Source organism: Taudactylus pleione, unplaced genomic scaffold (assembly GCF_031769625.1).
Source record: "Taudactylus pleione unplaced genomic scaffold, aTauple2 ptg000026l, whole genome shotgun sequence".
Taxonomy (NCBI): Eukaryota; Metazoa; Chordata; class Amphibia; order Anura; family Myobatrachidae; genus Taudactylus; species Taudactylus pleione.
This window is the reverse complement of record NW_028284428.1, coordinates 19,253,877-19,275,055: the sequence shown is the minus strand read 5'-3', so window position 1 is coordinate 19,275,055 and position 21,179 is coordinate 19,253,877. Positions and strand designations below refer to the sequence as shown.

The window sequence follows — 21,179 nt, the reverse complement described above, 5'->3', positions numbered from 1 at the left end:
TCATGCGGAGGTGCTCACACAGCCAAGGATTGTAAGCGTCCAAGTGGACAGGCAGAAGGGCAGGGCGAACAACGTGGTGCTAAGTAGAGCTTTTTCCCCAATTAAGATTGAGGTTCTAGAGCATTGGTTGGGTCGCTATCTGCTTAAGGCTGAAGCGGCCTTTTTGTTACAAGGTTTTACGGATGGATTTCGTCTGCCCGTGGTTCGTCCAGTTTTTGTTTCGGACAAAAAGAAACTTAAATCGGCCAGGGATTACCCAGACATTGTGAGGGAAAAAGATAGCGGTGGAGGTGGATTCGGGGGGCGCATATGTGGCCCATTTCAATCTACTCCTTTAGTCGATATGTGTGTTTCTCCTTTGGCGGTTGTTCCTAAAACAGATGCCGGTAAATTCCGGTTGATCCAGCACCTGTCCTATGCGGAGGGTGGGTCCGTGAACGACGCTCTAAATCCAGAGGATTGCAGTGTCGCTTATCAATCATTGAGGACGCATTCCAGATGGTACAGGAGTTCGGTAGGGGAGCCCTATTAGCAAAAATAGACAGAGTCTGCTTTCAGGCTGCTGCCTTTGCATCCCAATCTTTCAAATTCATTCATTTCAGGATTGACGGTTCATATTTTGTAGATAAATGTTTCTCCTTTGGCAGTTGTTCCTAAAACAGATGCCGGTAAATTCCGGTTGATCCAGCACCTGTCCTATGCGGAGGGTGGGTCCGTGAACGACGCTCTAAATCCAGAGGATTGCAGTGTCGCTTATCAATCATTGAGGACGCATTCCAGATGGTACAGGAGTTCGGTAGGGGAGCCCTATTAGCAAAAATAGACATAGAGTCTGCTTTCAGGCTGCTGCCTTTGCATCCCAATTCTTTCAAATTCATTCATTTCAGGATTGACGGTTCATATTTTGTAGATAAATGTTTGCCGATGGGATGCTCCATTTCCTGCTCCTTTTTCGAATGTTTCAGCTCCTTCTTACAGTGGTGCATTCAGGCGGGTTCAGTGCAGTCAGGTGTAGCCCATTATTTAGATGATTTTTTATTGGTTGGGCCAGCTGATAGTGCCATTTGTAGTGAGCTACTTTTTTCAGTGCAGGCTCTTTTTCGCATTATGGGCATTACCATTGCTGCAAAAAATACAGAAGGGCCGACCACAGTGTGTGCCGACCACAGTGTTGTCCTATTTGGGTGTCGAAATCGATACCCGGGTGGAGCTGTGCAGGTTGCCCGGGGACAAAGTTGCTAAGATGCATGAATATTTAGAACTTTTTCTTTCCGCTAAAAAGATTTCATTAAAGCAGTTGCAATCATTGATCGGCCTGCTTAATTTCTCTTGCCGAGTTATTCCTATGGGTGTTTTGTTGTAGGTTGGAGAAGGCCACAGTAGTAGTAGCCGTGGAAATTTGGGCTGCACAGCTTAGTAATCGCAGGATAAATTTTTGGTGCGATAAACTGGGAGTAGTTCAGGCCATTAACAACCAGAGGACCATTTGTCCCCAGGCTCTCAGTTTGCTTAGGCATTTAATATTATTATGTCTAATAAGGAACATTGATTTTAAGGCTAGGCACATCCCGGGCATTGAAAACGAGATAGCGGATGCTTTGTCTCGTTTTCAATGGTCCAGGTTTAGGACATTGGCGCCCACAGACAGAGATCATGGTTTACCTTGTCCCGCTCATGTCTGGCAGATCATTAGGCCGGCATCGGCAGATTCGCTTTGAAAGCTTTGGCCCCGGGTACCCTAAAGTCCTATACGGTGGCATGGAACTCCTGGCAGGCCTTCATTGCCAAGGTAGATCAGGGAAAGAGTGTGGAAGATACCATGTTGCAGTTCGTTTGGTTTTGACATGAGCATGGCCGGTCAAAGGCGGCAATGTCCGGTGCTTTGGCAGGCATTTCATATTTTTCGCACTTGCGGGGGTTGGTAGACCCAACTAAGTTGTTTTTTCTCTCCAAAGCTATAAAGGGTTGGGCAAGGGAGCAGGCGCATTTAGGTGATTCTCGCAGGCTGGTGGATACTAGCTTGTTGAAAGATCTTGTGGTTGCAGTGGCAGGTGTAGCCCTAGGCGATTACGAGGCGGTTTTGTTTAGTTTGGCTCTTGTTTTGGCATTTTTGGGGGCGCTGCGAGTAGGCAAACTAGTGGCTGCTAACAAGAAGTCAGTGCAAACAGGGATTTTGATGAATAATGTGCTTGTAAAATAGGATTTGATTTTGTTGAAAATTCAGAACTCAAAAACCGACCAATTAGGTAGGGGACATTGGTTATCAATCCCTGCGCATCTGGATCCTAACATATGCCCTGTAGCCATAGCTAAGCGTTACAATCAGCAGCGTCTGGGAGGGGGGTTGCAGTGCCTGGTTCATTAGGACCTTTCACCGCTTTTAAATTTTCAGTTCACAGCAATTTTTAAACATTGTTTAATAGCCCTTGACTTGCCGGAGGAGCATTATGGCATGCACTCATTCAGAATTGGTGCGGCCACTAGGTGGAATTCTACCAGTTCTTCCAGCAAGGCAATCAAGTGATTGGGTCGGTGGATGTCTTCTGCTTATAAGAGTTACGTTAGAGGCGACAAGCTGCTTAATTAGATAGTGCTTCAAGCGAGTTTGTTTTTTTGGGAGACCCAGTGCCTTATGCTACCCGCCACTAGGAGAGATTGGAGTTCTTTTCAATTTTGTCCTCAAAGAGGTTTGGAGTCATTCAACTCCATCTGGGTCACCCAAACAACTCAGTTTTCCCTCCCTGATTGTTGTTTCAAGGCATTATTGTATATGAGCACTAATGTTCCTTCTAAAAACTTTTTCCATACAGGTGTTGGTAGGGTGTGTTGTAGGGTGTGGATTGTTGGATATCGTATGTGTATTGGGCTAACAGACACCCCCTTGCTCGTGAGACTCCCTTTAATGTCTGCTGGATTGGAGTGTGGGGCTTCAGATGGAATGGTCTTCTGACTTTTCTCTGGGATTCCGAGAAAAAATGGGGGGCCCCCGACTGCTTAGTCATCCATCTGGGAGGCAATGATTTAGGCACTTGTAAGGGTGTAAAACTTATCGTTGCTATGAAGAGAGACTTCCAAATAATAGCTGAGCATTGGCCACACGTTCAGTTAGTTTGGTCAGAAGTCATTCCCCGCAGATTCTGGAGAGGGGAGCAAGGTGGCGCAGCTTTGGATAGAGTGAGGAGAAAACTGAATGCTGCGGTGTCTCATTTCATAGCGAGTCTGGGTGGGCGTGCTATGAAGAGGTTGAATTTTATAGGTCAGATGGCGTGCATTTGACTGGGGAAGGTTTGGTCTTATTCGTCTCAGCTCTGCTGTCTGGTATTGGAGGCATTTAGTGGTCCTAGGTAGATGGTGGTGGTACGTCGTCAGTGGACCCCGTATTTGGCGGAAAGCATTGATCCTCGGCGGCTCAATTTAGTGCAGCTGAACTTGGCTAGCATCCCCCCTTTGAGAGAGGTGAGTCAGTTGCTGCCTTAGGGGAGGACCAGGTCTCCATCTTATGGAGGGATCAGCACTGTGCTAGATTAAGGGGAGATGGTACTACCCGAGATATCTTGCACTTGGGGGTGGAATCTCCACCCCCATCTTAGTAATGCATTCTTTATATGGGCTGTAGCCGAGTTAGCACTGCTTTTTCGCCACCATGCTCAAATCAATTACAGATCAATTACAATCCAATTAAATAAATTTGGCTGCGACCTCCTTTTTGCAAATCTATTCAGTTGTCAGTGTCTTTATTTGAGATTGGTTAAGATTGAGTTAAGAATGGTGAAAATAATAAAACTATGGGTGACTTATGAAAATTCTTCAAAAATGCACCTGCTGCTGTCACACGCATTCTTTTAAACACTTGCCGCATACTAAATATTAGATTAATTGTTGCTACCATTACTATGAATAAAATAGCTTACAGCTAAATTCATTTGTTTGTTATGGTATACGTTTATGATGCCGGCAGTCACAATGCCGACCGCCGGCATCTAGACTACAGAATCCCGGTGAGGGTTAACTAACCTACGCCGAGAGGCCGGCGCCCGGCATCCCAATTGAAGGGATGCCGGGTGCCGAGCGTGGACAGCCGTGGGGGGGAGGGTTAGGTTTAGGGTTCCCGGGGGGACTTAGGGTTAGGCACCCCCCTGGGAGGTTAGGGTTAGGCTAGGGGGAGGGAGGGTTAGGGTTAGACACCCCCGGGGCAGTGGCGGGCTGGGCCAGGGGGCAGGGTGCCATGTGCCCCCCGGGCCGCAGCGTCATGCGGGCCGCGGGCAGTCTGTGTCACTCACTGTGACACAGATTGCACCGCATGTGTAGCGCTGACCGGACGGAGTTCGGTCAGCGCTACACAAGTGACAAACACACAGCCGCCGGCTCCGGCAGGTGTGTGCCTGTTTTGATCAGCAGCCAATGAGAGTCTGTCAGACTCTCATTAGCTGCTGCTGCGCCCACTGCAGGAGCCGCTCCATCTTCCGGCTCCCGCAGTGGGCAATGGGAGAGGCATCATAACATCATATGACGTCTCTCCCATAATGCAGAGTGGCCCGGCCCGGGAAGGACAGACGGAGGAGCGGATGGCGACGGCGGGAGCGGGGATTCAGGTAAGTATTTTTTTTTTTTTTTTACTATGTGTGTTTACTGGGGGGGGAGGCTGGCACTACAAGGGGGGAGACCACTACTGGGGGGCACCACAAGAGGGGAACCACTACTGGAGGCACTGCAAGGGGGGGATTACTACTAATGGGGGCAATACAAGGGGGGGACTACTACTACTGGGGGCACTACAAGGGGGGGGGGCTACTGGGGGCACTACAAAGGGTGAACCACTACTGGGGGCACTACAAGAGGGAGGGACTACTACTGGGGGCACTACAAAGGGGGAACCACTACTGGGGGCACTACAAGAGGGAGGGATTACTACTGGGGGCACTACAAGAGGGAGACCACTACTGGGGGTACTACAAGGGGGAGATCACTACTGGGGGCACTACAGGGGGGGCACTACAAGGGGGGGACCACTACTGGGGATTATAACTGGGGGCACTTCAAGGGGGGGACTACAACTTGGTGGACTACTACTGGGGCACTACAAGGGGGGCACTACTACTACAAGGGGGGACTACTATTGTGGCACTACAAGGGGGGGACTACTACTACTATGGGCACTACAAGGGGAGGGGAAAACTACTAGGGACACTGCATAGGGGGGAGGGGACTACTACTAGGGGAACTACATAGAGGGGAGGGGACTACCACTGGGGGCACTGCATCGAGGGACCACTGCTGGGGGCTCTATAAAAAGGGCAATACTGGGGGTACTGCATAGGGGGGAGATTACAACTGGGGCCACTATTTAAGGGGCACTGCATTAGGGTTACCACAATTGGGGGCACTGCATGGGGTGTGGACTGCTACTGGGGCCACTACATAAGGAGCACTGCATAGGGGGTACCACTACTGGGGGCACTATATAAGGGGCTTACTACTGGGGGCACAAGGGTCACTGCACAGGGGGGACCACTACTGGGGGCACTGTATAAGGGGCACTGCATAGGGGGTGTCACTACTGGGGGCACTACTGGAGGCCTGCATAAGGGGGTCCTCTCCTGGGGCCCTGGGGGGCACTGCATATGGGCACCATGACGGGGCTGTCCCTAATCTTTATTTTTACTTTACATTAATCCCATATGGCCAGCCTCCTCCCTGGAACACTTGAGGGGGGGGCACCGTAGCATGCGCGTTCTTCGGGCACCCTGGCTACACGCTACTCCTCTGCCAGGGTAACCTGCATGCATTTGCCCCCCAGGCTAAAAGTTGCCAGCCAGCCCCTGCCCCTGGGGAAGGTTAGGGTTAGGCACCTCCCTGGGGAGGGTTAGCGTTAGTGGGTAGAGTTAAGTTAGTTTATACTTACCTTCTAGACGATCGGGATTTCCTTCCATGTCGGGCTGGCGCTGCTGGGATTTGAACCCGAATCCATTTGTTATATATGTTATAGTGATCTCAGGTGCAGACACATAGGGTCATATTCAATATGGGGCGAAAAGTCTGTTATAAATTATCCCCGATTACATAATTATCCCCTATTTCCAATATCCCCGTGTTCAATTACACTGACTTTTTGCCGTTACGAAAAGTCAATGTTAAAACACAGGAATAATTTTTTGCCATCCTTTTGCTGATGAAAAGAGTGCAAAATTGGGGTTTAGGGGTGCAGGCTTAAAAAAAAATAGCCTGCACCCCTTGGATTAGCCACTAAAAATGACCTATTTCAAAAAAAGTAAAAAAAAAAAAATTGGGACACCCCCAAAAAAAATATTTTAATTTTTGGGGTTAAAATTAAAAAAATATAGGGAACAAGTTTTTAACTAACAAAATTAATTAATGAAAGACTGGTAATTCAGAGAACATAGGCAGTTCAGTAAGAAAGCATGTAGACCTTGACACGTTTCTTTCACCAGTTAACCTCCTGCTGTTGTTGCTGGGGGCTACTATCCGGGATATGGAGCACACTGTGTGGGAGCATGGAGCATGGTGTACGGATCTCATTGCCCTTTGTGTCCTGTCGGCACAGCCACTTCTAACCAGCTGAGAGACGGCGTCTGGGCTGCACGCCCCCTGCAAATACTTGCACCACATTGCTGTGATTCCACGCAGGACAAGCAGCCGCGGCATTCACTCCGGCAAACCCTGTGCCCGGCAGCCTACTCTGAGCCATCTGCATTCCCTTTTAGGACAGACGTTTGAGCTCCATTTACCTTACGGGACTTTGATATATACCCCAGGACTGGTCAAATTTGAGTCGTGAGTGACCCCAACATCACTGGGGACCCACAGTCATTCCTTAATCTGAGGGAGAGATGCTTGTGTTCACCATTTGAGCTAAAGAGTATTCATCTTAAATATATTTTTTCTGGGACTTTTTTTGTTTTGAACTACCAACTTCTGAACCTCATAGTTAAAACATATTTTTTCCCCATAGGGGTTAACACAAAAACTTTACTGGTGGTGTATCTATGTATATTATTACATTGTATTTGCTATATAACTTTTATTTGATGATTTTAGGAACTGCAGTTCTAAATATTAGATTCATTGTTGCTACCAGTAGTATGAATAAATTAGCTTACAGCTAAGTTCGTTTGTTTGTAATATATGTTCTGGTAATCTCAGGCGCAGACACAGTATATACTTAGAGTCTGTTTTATTAATATTTATTTTGCCTGGCAACATATTCCCAACACAGGGGCAATGATGCTCGACCTGGCACTATTTGACATTACACCATTGTAATGTCAGTATGTAGTCACCATGGGCTAAATGTAGTAGCCTGTGATCTTCAGCTGCTGTGGGGATTTATGCAAGCCTCCCCGTATTTTTAAAGTGACAATCATTTTAAAGGCTAAACCAAGCTGGTTTAGCCTTTAAAATGATTGTCACTTTAAAAATACGGGTAGACTCGCAGAAATCCCTGCAGCAGCTGAAGATCACAGGCTACTACATTTATCCCCATGCCTCTGTTGAAGATGTCGACATTCACAATGTCAGTAGCATTGATGATGTCAACATGGTTAAAATGTCAACATTATTAATGTCAACACCTGCAAAATTGTAATTATGTTGACATTTCCATGAGGTTTAGCGTAAGCATTAAGGTTAGAGTTGGTGTTAGGTTTACCATTAGAGTTGTGGTTACAGTTAGGGTTAGCATTAGGGTTACTGTTACGTAGTGTTAGGGACAAAATGTCATGAAAAACAGCATGACAACATTCTAACAATGTTGATATACTGTAACATCAGTGATGACATGCTGAATGTCGATATAGTAAATATGAAAGTTACAGTATCTCTAAGCCTCTTTCATCTACAGCCACTTGTCCACTATGCTAAATGACCTGCTGTCAATTTATCCAAAAATTGGATCATTTATAAATAATATACATGAATACATTAAATGAAAAAACATCATATTACCATAATCATTAGGTTTAATGATTTTATCCGTGAACTGCACTGTAGTTTGATTGCTTAATCCCACCACTTGTATGTAAACGTCATGTTCAAATTGAATGTGTTGACATTTCAAAACACATCCAACTTGTCTCCCAAAGGAATCCTTTCTGTAGTTTTGACACTTTAAATCTGCATTGTTTTGCCTAATCCAAAATAAAGAAAAGAAAAACACAGTAAACAATTATTTCTAAATGTATACTGTACAGCAGGGGTTCCCAACCACGGTCCTCAAGGCACACCAACAGTCCAGGTTTTAAGGATCGTCATACTTGAGCACAAGTGTCTTAATTAGTATTGCAGTTAATTTGATTTGACCATCTGTGTTCAAGCATGGATATCACTAAAACCTGGACTGTTAGTGTGCCTTGAGGACCGAGGTAGGGAAACACTGCTGTACAGTATAATACAGTGGAACTGAACTAGAACAGTAGCAGGCAGTTGTGCAAAAATGTTACCTGTGTATGTGCAATATGAGACATCGTTATTACCTGACATCCATAGAATATTGAGTATCTTCTGGGGCTTCTTTGCCCACACTCCATGAACAGTCCATGAAAGACACATTATAAATCACACAGGATATGTCTTCAGCAGCAGTGTTATTCTCCCCTAGCAAACAAATTAAAATTATGACAACAATACAAAACAGTTGGGTCTGTGAGGACAACAATCTCCAGATATGGAGATATTTATATCCGACCATTATCTCCTATGTCCGTTAAGAAGAGTCTATTAATAATTGATAAAAAGGAGGAAAATATATTTTATTTTCTCAGTTGAATATTTATCCCAATTAAATCTTCCTCATCTAGGCAATGCTAATTATATCTGAGAATGTTACTAATACATTTCCCATATTGGAAACTTGTATTTTAGGTTTAGGAACATTAAATTACTATAGATTACTTACTAATTCATATACTATATTTTATGTATAGTGCACCCGGAAAGTATTCACAGCTTTTCACTTTTTCCACACTTTGTTATGTTACAGCCTTATTCCAAAATGGAATAAATTCATTTTTGTCCTCAAAATTCTACATACAATACCCCATAATGACAACATGTAAAAAGTTTTTTTTGAGATTTTTGCAAATTTAATTAAAAAAAAAACCTAAGAAATCACATGTACATAAGTATTCACAGCCTTTGCCATGATGCTCAAAATTGAGCTCAGGTGCACCCTGTTTCCACTGATCATTCTTGAGATGTTCCTACAGCTTAATTGGAGTCTACCTATGGTAAATTCAGTTGATTGGACATGATTTCAAAAGGCATACACCTGTCTATATAAGGTCCCACACTTGACAGTGCATGTCAGAGCACATACCAAGTATGAAGTATGTCTGTAGACCTCGAGACAGGATTGTCTCGAGGCACAAATCTGGGGAACGGTAGAGAAAAATATCTGCTGCTTTGAAGGTCCCAATGAGCACACATTGGCTTCCATCATCTGTAAATGGAAGAAGCTCGGAACCACCAAGTCTCTTCCTAGAGTTTTGCGGCCATCTAAACTGAGCGATCAGGGGAGAAGGGCCCTAGTCAGGGAGGTGACCAAGAACCCGATGGTCACTCTGTCAGAGCTACAGCATTCCTCTGTGGAGAGAGGAGAACCTTCCAGAAGGACAACCATCTCTGCAGCAATCCACCAATCGGGCCTGAATGGTAGAGTGGCCAGATGGAAGCCACTCCTTAGTAAAAAGCACATGGCAGCCCACCTGGAGTTTGCCAAAATGCACCTGAAGGACTCTTAGACCTTGAGAAACAAAATTCTTTGGTCTGATGAGACACAGATTGAACTCTTTGGCATGAATGCCAGGCGTTATGTTTGGAGGAAACCAGGCACTGCTCATCACCAGGCCAATACCATTCCTACAGTGAAGCATGGTGGTGGCAGCATCATGCTGTGGGGATGTTTTTCAGTGGCAGGAACTGGGAGAATAGTCAGGATAGAGGGAAAGATGAATGCAGCAATGTACAGAGACATCCTGGATGAAAACCTGCTCCAGAGCGCTCTTTACCTGAGACTGGAGCAACGGTTCATCTTTCAGCAGGACAATGACCCTAAGTACACAGCCAAAGATATCAAAGGAGTGGCTTCAGGACAACTCTGTGAATTTACTTGAGTGGCCCAGCCATAGCCCAGACTTGAATCCGATTGAACATCTCTGGAGAGATCTGAAAATGGCTGTGCACCGACGCTTCCCATCCAACCTGATAGAGCTTGAGAGGTGCTGCAATGAAGAATGGGCGAAACTGCCCAAAGATAGGTGTGCCAAGCTTGTGGCATCATATTCAAAAAGACTTGAGGCTGTAATTGCTGCCAAAGGTGCATCAACAAAGTATTGAGCAAAGGCCTTGAATACTTATGTATATGTGATTTCTTAGTTTTGTTTTTTTTTATTACATTTGCAAAAATCTCAAAAAATCTTTTTGCACATTGTCATTATGGGGTATTCTGTGTAGAATTTTGAGGACAAAAATTAATTTATTCCATTTTGGAATAAGGCTGTAACATAACAAAATGTGGAAAAAGTGAAGCGCTGTGAATACTTTCCGGATGCACTGTATAATATATTAATGTATGGAAAGGCATTCAGGAATATGTTGTGATATAGGTGCATACTCTAACTGGTATACATTGCCTATGTGAGGTGCTACCACTAAGCAAACAAACATAATGCTGCTTATTTAGTGTCTCTATTGTAACAGCAGCAACCCTCACTATGTGCCATCCACTAACATGGAGAGGCAGCAGTCATCAGCTTCTTACCTGTGGATCTGCTGACTGCTACTCATCCATGATGGTAATGGACAGAAAATGTGTTTAGGCTATGATGTAACAGACTTGTGCTGCACTCCCAAGAGGAGAACATGCCATTGCAGAAACTAATGTTCAGTGTATAAGGTCTCTACCCACAGGAAGAGGGAGCACAGTCTAAAGCACCCATGAGACATGTGTTGTCCCCCCAAGTAAGCATCAGCTAACCTGGGTGTTCTATATATGTCTTGTGTTACTGGTCCTCCATCTATTGGACCGTGTGATGGAGGAGAGGATCCACAATCTGATGTAAGTGACTGATTTTCTGGTGGTTCTCACCACCACTAAAAGGTTGAGTGGAATCCAGAATCCCCCTATATCAAAATATTTAGAAGCAGATTCAAATGAGTTCAGGTGTACCAGAAAGAGAAATGAAAACAACATAGTACCAGAAAAGTTCTCCATTATTGTGGGTTTGTACCCAATGATGTACTTTAGTACAGCACCAAGTAGTTTCAGTAATGTATTTTATTGGCAGACAAATAAAAGCATGCAAAATAGAAGTAATAGTAGTATAGCTCACAATGGGCCATATACAATTAGAGGTCGAAAAGACTTTTTCGCCTGTTTTTTTACGAAATTTTGCCTAAAAAAATTTCGCCATATTCAATTCCAGGACAATTTTGCCTAAGTGGAAACTCGACGCACTGAATTCTCCAAAAAAGATTCTCCAATCAATAGCAGGTGAAAAGAAGTGCAAAATCTTTATTTTGAGGTGCAAACATGAGGAAATGACTCAGAACCCTTGGGACAGCCCCCAAAGGACAAATATGCAACAAAAAAACAAAAACAAAAACATAAGAGCACCCAAAAAAGACGTCATTTTGGGGTAAAAATGTAAAACGTGGGGGGGACAAGCATAAAAAACTAGCTAAATAGGCTTCTTGGGGGCTGCAAGGATGGGTCAGGTGTTTTTGGGATTGCAGGTGCATGCAGCAGGTGTATTTTTCACGTTTTTAAAAGTTCACTTTAGAGACATTAAAATATTCTAGCACCCATTTTCAGGTACCCCAAATTTGACTGGACTACTTATTTTCACCAAAAAATACTGCTTCATGCTATTCTTCACCACTTTTACAAAGACGCTAATAGCAAGCAATTTACACAACTTAAGTACGCAAAATAGTTTTATTAGGGCTATTAGTACACATCTATATTGATATCCTATGTTAGTGCATCTTTTTCTGGGGTACAGACTGATTTCCCCAATTCTTTCAGTACTTTTCGCCTGTTCTGCATTTGCCTAATTCCGTATTCGCCTGTTTTGCAATTGAATATGCGAAAAGCGGGGGTGCGCATGGAATGATTTTGCCTCTGAAACATGCGAATGAAGCAAAAAGTCGGACAGGCGAAAATGTTCCGACTTTTCACCTCTGTTGACAGTAATGCCTCTGTATTGATGTTTAGTTTAGACAAAGGTAGTTTCACCTACCAATTAAATCAATGAGGTTGATGCGTTTCATGAGCCATTCATCAGGAAGTAATATTGTAGAGTCATGTTGGAAATTGAGTATAGAGTGTTAAAAATACTTTTGCAGTACAAATCAATAATGCATAGAGACCATATTAGAACACCACAAGGTCATACAAAAGGGACCATATGACAAAATTCAATGATACAACAATTCTGCAGGAAGTGCTGCCAGGCTGCACACATCAACCAATTATGGTACTGCCTGCACCTGCGAGGAAAAACTTGCGATGCCAAGTTTTTTCAGCTATCATTTGGATACGGTCAATTCCAACAGTTTTCTAAATTTTTTCCACATTTTCATTTGTTATTTATGTGCAAGGCCATCCAGGACATTCATCATCATCGACATCCTCACACAGCCACTAAATCTTTTGTGCCACTCAAGCACACGTGCACGTGAAATACAATCTCCCCCATAGCCTTTTTTAGCATACGGAAAAATTCAGTTCATTTTAACTAAATACTGTATGTTAACACGTTGCTCTTCTTTTAAACTAAGCATTCGTACAAAGCAACGAGAAAAAACACAACTTCTTTGAATGCTGTGTGACAGTAAACAAGCGGTGTGGAATGGGTGAAACTTGCAAAACCATTTTGGGATAGTCCTAGGTCAGTGTTGGCTAACCTGGACACTCCAGCTGTTGTGGAACTATATATCCCAGCATGCCCTGCCACAGTTTTAGCATGCCCTAATAGCAAAACTGTAGCAGTGCATGCTGGGTTATGTAGTTCCATAACAGTTCGAGTCCTAGGTCAATGTTCCCCCACTCCCTTTTAACTCACGCAGTATGGTTTAATTTTTTTACAAGTACAGTCTCGTATTTAAAGCCACACCTCGTATACTCATACCAGATAGACATCATAGTTGTACTTGTACATAGTTCTCTAAATGCTTTCTATATGGTATGAGCAAACCTAATATTATCTGATTGGAATGAAGATTTTTCATGTGGTTTTTCAAGTGGTAAAATTATATTATGTGAGAAGATCTCTTTTATATCTTTTTTATGGAATTGGTATGAGATGCTGGTGGCTAAATAGCCGCCTGTTCAAATACCGACGCTGGAAGCCAGAATGGTACAAAATCCATCAGGGACAGGTAAGTACCTTAACCCTCCCTTAGTGGTGTCTAACCCTAACCTACCCCCAGTGGTGCCTAACCCTAACACACCTTTACCACACACTAAATCTAACCCTCCCTTAGTTTTGCCTAACCCTAACCCCCCCTTCCCATAGCCTAACCCTAACCCTTCTCGGGGGATGCCTAACCCTAATCTCCCACTAGGGGTGCCTAATAATAACCTCCCATCCCCGGCTAACCGCGCATACTTATGCCATCCGGAAGGTCGTGATTACGGCGGTCGGGATGCCAACACCGGTATCCTGATGTCCTTCGGGATATTTGTGTCGGTATTATGCCGGTAGGCGGGATTAATGTATCAGTATTTAGACTGCCGGCATCCCGTCTGCCAGCATCTAATCTGCATCCCCTTTTTTTATATATTTTTAAATAATGGTACACTGACAAATTATTGATCTTATTATGGTAAAGGAAAATAAATCATCTGTGATTCGATATGCTACAACCCCAAGGGGTAATCTCTGTAAGCACAAAATATATGTGTGTATTATATACAGTATATATATCCTGTCGCGTTTTGGATTCCTCCATTAGTGAAGTGTGGTGGATTTCTGTATAGTGTTTACTAAACCTGGAGACATTCATCATACTATTTTAGAAGCCGTATTATACTCTGTATTTTATTTCTTTGCATTTGCATATGTTATGTTAAATAACACGTTAGTTTTCTTTCTGAGTTTTGAAAGTGAGTCGTACCTGCAGCACTGTATGTAATTGTAATTAATTTCCTAACTAAAGGTATGAGACAGACTCTTTGGAATATAACAGCATGCACTGAATAACTATTTCTTAATTTTAGGATTAGCTAGAATTGTTCTGCCATGCAGAAAATATATACAGTATTAGAGTTTGAATAATGTAAAATGAAATAGTATGTTATAGATTGGAATTATTTAATAAAATTTTGTTTTATTAAACTATATATTGTGGTGTATTGAGATTGAGTGTGTCAGAGCTGGAGGCAATAAACAAATTTAATTTCAATCATAAATTATTAGCATATGATAACCAGGCTAGAATCCACATATTATTACTGTGAGGACACATTATTTGGAATATAATATCATGGTGTAAACGTTGATGGAGTTGTATTAGTGACAGTACTGTTTGACAACAATTTACCTTCAGGAGTCACTGTTACTTTTGTCCAATTATTTTTCACAGTTATACCATCTTTCTCAGTGAAGATATCTATAGATACTCCTTTGTGTAGTATAAATTCATTATGCTTGATAATATTGTATTCAAAGAAACATTTGTGTAGCTGTAAAATATAAAAATAGAATTTTACTATCTAAAATTATATACCTTTCATTTTACCATTCTCTTTATCAGACCATTAGCACAGTGGGTCAAAAAAATACACATAAAATGCAACCAGCATTTAAGTGTTAGTTCTGAGTTGCATGAATGTAAACAACATGCAACTGAGCATAGTATGTTCAATACATCTGCATGAAGATATATTTATACTAAAGCATATCAAGATCATGATGTGGGCATATGCAAGAGATGCCAGTCATCATACTAGAGATGCCAGTTATCATATTAGAGTCAGCAGTCAACTTGATAATGATTTTCATTTTAATTTAGAATTTCTAATATGTAAGTAAAGTAAATGCATACCCCCAAAGTGATGTAATCAACCGCATTATAGCATAAGCTGGCTTCTTTAATGCGGGGTGGGGGAAAACCAGCATCAGGCTATGAGAGCCTGGGTTGGTCATACTATAAGAAGGAACTCTTGGTTAGTTGTGGTTATATTCCATGTATGGACCCAATGAACATTGTAGCAAGAAGGTTCTTTATTGATGCAATGAAGTTTGTTGAGTCCCCATTTGAGAACTATCTGCAATTAAACAGAGTAGATTTCTCATGCTCTATCTTATTAGAGCATATGTGCTATGTAATGGTTTATAACAAGGAGCAGTTCAGCAGCATTAATGTGTTTATCTCCTATAATACAACATTGTTAATTTGCAGTATTACTAAATATACATCTTTGTAGGATTCAAGGGCTTATCAAAGACTGATAAATAAGAGAAGCTCTATATCCAAATAAAATGTCTTTTCTCTCTATGATAAAGATACCCCTAGATCTTCATTACAGCAATTTGCTTGTTTTATACATTCATCAAGTAATGCCCTAAACCACTAGGTTGCTGAGGGCAAAAAGATAAACCTTTTTTTAGTGGGGCACCACTTCTGTCAATCAATCAATCAATCAATCAATCAATATATCTTATACCACAGAATTGTGACTGTTAGCAGAATATATGTAATCACTATATGTGAATTATTAATTAGTGCTGGAATAGTTATTTAAAGGGATATAGCACTAAACTGAGTTCTTGGTGTTACTGGCGAGTTATAATTTAATCTTAAATTGGTATCTAATCACACTGTCCAATCCTATTATGATACATGACATTCTGTATATATAAAGATATCTATAGAGAGTGTGATGGTATGTCTACTTCCTAATTTCACCAGATGACTATAGCATCAAAAGTTCTAAAATAGAAAATATATCAGGTTAGTGACCAATGTCACCATATGCACAGGTTAACAGTGCCCAATGTTTAGCATATGCCAAACAATCAAATATTCAGGCTGCAGCCAAATGCAATAATAAGTAGATCTATTTACATCTGACAGAGGACAGATCTACAGAATACCGAGAAATTACACCTAATGTAAATGGGCATCAATTTGCTCTGCAGAATTTCCATATCTTTGCGAGTAGTCAAATCTTGCTGCATAGTATTAGATCAGTGTCACCATGTATTAGATTAGGATAATTAACTAAATTAACAGTGTCAAATGCTAATCCAGTAATGAGGAATGATTTGTCTTATTTCTCTCTTATCCTCTGTCCAATGATTTCAAACAGGGGACAGCAGAAGCAATGAGATACACTATTAATCCTGGCTCTACACTTACACTCTCTCCCTCTAAATGTCTAGTATCATTTGCAAACAGGGAGAATTTGTGCAGCTTGGAAAATCATTCATGAATAGGTGATCCAAAATTGTGCACTCCCATAGTTGGTGCTTTCTTAGTTCATTATTCTTTATGCATATTTGGAAAGTACATTTACAAAAAGAGGTGTATGACATCCTAAAATGTCATTTGCATTCTGGGTCCACATTTTTCAGATTCTTAATGCATTTCTCTTCTTTCTCCCTAACCCTGTTCTATTATATCTGTGGTTAAGGGGTGTATCTATAATAGGTGCAGGGTGTGTGATGCAGGGGGCCCGCACCGCATACCCTGCACCCATATTATGTAAAACGTACCTCTCCAAGGTCCTGTGTCGGGTCTCCCAGCACTGCTCAAACACCGGAAAATGTTCACCAAGGCCATTTTTCCAGTGTTTTGAGCATACGCAGTGAGGAAATCTCCTGGAAAATGGCGTCCATTTCCCCGGTGATCTGCGCATGCGCAATAGACTCCGGGCACATTCTAGTGCCCAGAGTCTATTGATTCTGCAGTGGTCGGCCACTCATGTCAGTTGGCTGCCAAAGTGAGAGGAGGGGGCCCGTGATGGTGGATGCACACAGGCCCCCTCCTCTCTGAAGACGCCCCTGCTGTGTTCTGTGTGTTGTGCACATCACTGGTTGGCCCTTTGAATTTCTTTTATTTTGCACAGTGTCAAAGAATATTCAAATGTTAATACTTACATCCAAAGTATTATCAACATCGTCCTTAAAAAAATCAATATTAATCTTATATATGTATTTCTCCATTGTCTTTGTTATGTTACAATCCCAGGTCACATTGATGAGCCCCGGATAAATACCTACTTTTAGATTTGTAGGTATTGGAGCAAAGGATTCATCTGAAATATTAAAGGAAACTATCAAAAGAAATGTAGGAAAATGTTAGAAATGTAGGAAAATGTTGAAAATATTTACAGTGTAATTTGTATTTATTTAAATATTGTGTTTCTGCACATTGATATTCAATTAACTTAACTTTTAACTTATTTATTTATCATTATGTTTTTATGGCAAATTATAAATACTGAATGACCTTTAGGGATATCTGCAAAAGGAACAAAGCACTTTTACCACAGCACTGCTTTTAGTATAAAATTGAGGCACATAGGAACAGTGCTGCCAAGAGCTGGATGGGCCCAGGTGATGGGCGTGTGGCCTTATCTTGGGATGCGTGGCCACGCCACCGTAAGAGAAAAAACTTTGTTGCAGTGCCGCGAAGCAGCACTGGGGATGGGGGCACTGTGAGCCCCTCAGCCCAGCGCATATCCAGGGGGGCACTATCAGGATGATCGCTCCCCCCAACAGGCAGAGGAAACTTTTCATTCTCGCTTTGCAGCCCAGCACTCAGTAGCTGACAGGGCGGAGGAGGGTAGTATTGGACCCTGGCCCCTGCCAGGCCTCTACTGCAAGCCTAGACCATTGTTCTGCCTCACTGAATTATGCATCATCATCATGAAAGCTTACAATACAGTCAAATCATCTGAAGAGGAATTTTATGGTGTAATAAAATGCTTAACTGATTGAGCCAAGCAGTATTTAATGTTAAATGATAACTCTGTCTATCTGTCTAAACCATAAGATTTTGGTGGAGTTCAATAACTTATACTACAATGCATAGTTCTATGGTATTTAGCTGGCTGTCATGGTCTAACGTCTCTCCTATTAATGAGAACTTGTAACAACAACACATTGGATTTGTTGATAGCCCTTCATGGTGAATTTCCATTCCACATGATTAGGAAGTTTATAAAACATCACTTCCTGCTTCAAGCAGGTAAGAATAATAACTAGAGATGTGCGATGACCCCTATGTTTTGGTTTTGGCTTTGGTTTTGGATCTGGATTCATGTTCGTGTTTTTGATTTTGGTATAGGTTTTGCAAAACCACTCTCACATGTTTTGGTTTTGGATCTATATGTTAAAAACAGAAAAAAACCAGCTATAATCATGTACTGTAATTTGGACATGTTTGGACATGTTTACATGCAATTCATAACCCACGTTCGGTTTTTAAATCTGATTTCCGAACCGCGGGAATATCTGAACTGGGATTCGGTTCGGAACGGTACCCCAAACTGATTTCAAACTAGGACTCGATTCCATTTGGAACTCCTAAATTCAGTTGTTGATGGTTCTCTAAGAACTGGACCCGAACATTTCTAATAATAACAGACTAGAATGCAGTGCTGGATCACTCTGAATTGAGGAAATGCTGAAGCCCATGTACAGTACAGTGTTTAGACCTGGTCATTTTAGCAAAACTTAATCATCCACTATCTATAATATATAAAATAGAAGACCCACACAATATATACAATATATCAAGTATACCATGAAATACATATTGTTGCAGTTCACTACATTTTAGCAACATTTAAATAAGGATGTAAGACTTGCCTGGGCATTATGAACTTTTTCTTCATATGAAGCTCTCTAAAAAAATCTTTGTTTTACAGTAAACTGACTAGAACTGTACCAATGTTAGTGTGGTTGACTTAAAATGAATAATTTTAATATTTATTAATTTTATGTACAGTAGGTAATGCAGATAATTTTGGGTACATCAATTATTTCCATTATTTCACACTTAGGGCTGTATTTACTTAGTTTTGCCTCGGCAAAAAAAGTTCCGCCTGCCCGATTTTTCACCTACATCACGTGTTTTGGATGTGAAAACTTATCGTGTACGTCCTCGGTTTTTGTCCTAATCAGTTACTAACCAGGAAAAAAGACAAGCGGCGAATGCAGAACTGACGGAAAGTACTGTCAGAATTAGGGAAATCAGTGTGTACCCCCCAAAAAGATGCACTAACATTGGGGATCAATGTAGAAGTGTTCCAATAGCCTTTTTAAACCTATTTGGGATACTGAAGTTGTTTCAAATCTTTGTTATTAGAGTCCTTGTAAAAGTGGTGAAGAATTGCATTAAGCAGTATTTTTTGGTGAAAATAGGTAGTCCAGTCAAATTTGGGGTACTTAAAAAAAAAGGCAGACACCAACCACTCCATAGAGAATGGCACTGCCCAAGTGACCTGCTGTCTGACGCTATGCCAACATGGTACGAAAAATATAGATGGTCTGAGTTTGAGAAAAGAGTAATGACAACCAACATACAATAGAACTTTAGGTGAAGGTTTATCTTGGAGTCCATATCATTCACCCCTTTGCATTTTTTTCAAAATGTTTCACCTCAGCAGATTAGATTGGTCATTTTGACTGCTTTAATGGCTTGCTGGAGTGAATGGTTGTTAGGCATTCATTCTTCCAAGATGGCTGGCTGTTTGACTCATTGCTCTCAAGTGGGTTTAAAACTATCAGCTGCACTCATTCATTGTCTGTTATAGAGTTATGTATCTGGCTTGTTCTGTTATTTGTCCATAATCCTGCTTGTTTTGACTGTTCTGCCTGTTGTCCACCTCAATTTATGGTTATTTTTGTTAACTGGTTATTCTTTTATGCCATGTGACTTGACTTTGCCTTTTCTTTTTTATGATTGTATGTCACTCCGCTTGATCTCAGCGTGTAACTTTACTATTTTGTTAGCAGAATACACTAAACTTGGATCTGTACCTGTAAATGTGTTACAAGTCACCAGCGTGCCTTGTTAATTACTCGTGCTCTGGGTGTCTCTCCTCCGGGCCGCCAGTCACTCTCCTGGAATCCTGCTCCTGGACAACATACATGCTGTACTGGTACAGCATCTCCAGTTTCTAGGAGATTGGAACGCCAGTCTGCGGCTTATGATACTGGATGACGTTTCCTCCTCACCTGTAGATTCCATGAATTACATTCCTTGTATGCATTGATTCAGCACCTTTCTTAAGCCTGTTGGTTCATTTCCGGCTTGCTGGCTATAGCGTGTCTGTACTTGTCCTTCCGGTTCTTGCCAATCGTTATCCTGCTCGTCTGTGCCTGTACTGCTGTGTTCTAGAACTCTAATCCTACACTCTCGCTCTGTCATCTAGAGTGTTCATTTTGTGCTGCCTGTGGTGTTCCTGGGTTGTTCTGTGCCTGCAGCCTCACCACTTGTAATAGTCATATATTACCATCTCAGCCTGTTACCATCTTGGCTCTCAAAGCCGCAACTCGGTTGTCTAGTCGCATCTCAGCCGACAATGTAACATCTCAAGCCTGTTACCAGCTTGGCTCTCAAAGCCACATCTCGGATGTCTAGCCGCATCACGGCTCACAAGGCCACATCTCAAGCAGTCGCATAACATCTAGTAGCCCTTGGTTAACTGTGTAAGTCTCTACTATCTCAACTTTGGTGTCCGGGCGGTCACCAAAGTACCGGTGAACGTGTCCAGTTCTAAGGGAACAGCGAGGTGGCTATTATTTGTGAAGACCTCGCCTGAGTGGTTCTAGAAGTCTTACAAGATGAGTCCTAGGAGACCGTAACAATATGTTTTCTCTGTTTGTGCACTATTTGTTATCAACTCAGCAGGCTTTCTACACTCAGCAATGATTGCTAGGGGTTCATTTTCCAATATATCATTGTTTAAATCAGCTTTTAAGTAAACCTATACTACCATGCACATAAGACCAGTGAGCAGAATATGTTCTGTGAGAAAGGTGCCTTCTATAGGCAATGACCAGTACAAATTCTAAAAATTTACCATAAGGCCAGAGGCATTCATTACAGCACCTACTGGAGATGGACAGATTACCTGAATCTAATCTTCCTATATGTCAATACTGTATGTTCAGAGGTTGAAGAGGTTGAACACTTGGCAGTACCCA

At 42.0% G+C, this 21,179-nt stretch overlaps 1 protein-coding gene across 3 annotated transcripts in view; it reads right to left on the bottom strand.

Annotated features, from left to right (window-relative positions):
- The window catches only part of LOC148539251 (interleukin-5 receptor subunit alpha-like), a 175,928-nt gene that overhangs the window by 64,526 nt on the left and 90,223 nt on the right, over nucleotides 1-21,179 (bottom strand). For all 3 annotated transcript variants that reach the window (XM_088451520.1, XM_088451521.1, XM_088451519.1), the window contains exons 3-6: nucleotides 17,121-17,278; nucleotides 14,560-14,701; nucleotides 8,490-8,610; nucleotides 7,963-8,144 (exon numbers count right to left, since the gene is read on the bottom strand). In XM_088451520.1, the coding sequence (XP_088307646.1) occupies nucleotides 7,963-8,144; nucleotides 8,490-8,610; nucleotides 14,560-14,701; nucleotides 17,121-17,278 (603 nt within the window). The remainder of the gene's footprint in view (nucleotides 1-7,962; nucleotides 8,145-8,489; nucleotides 8,611-14,559; nucleotides 14,702-17,120; nucleotides 17,279-21,179) is intronic.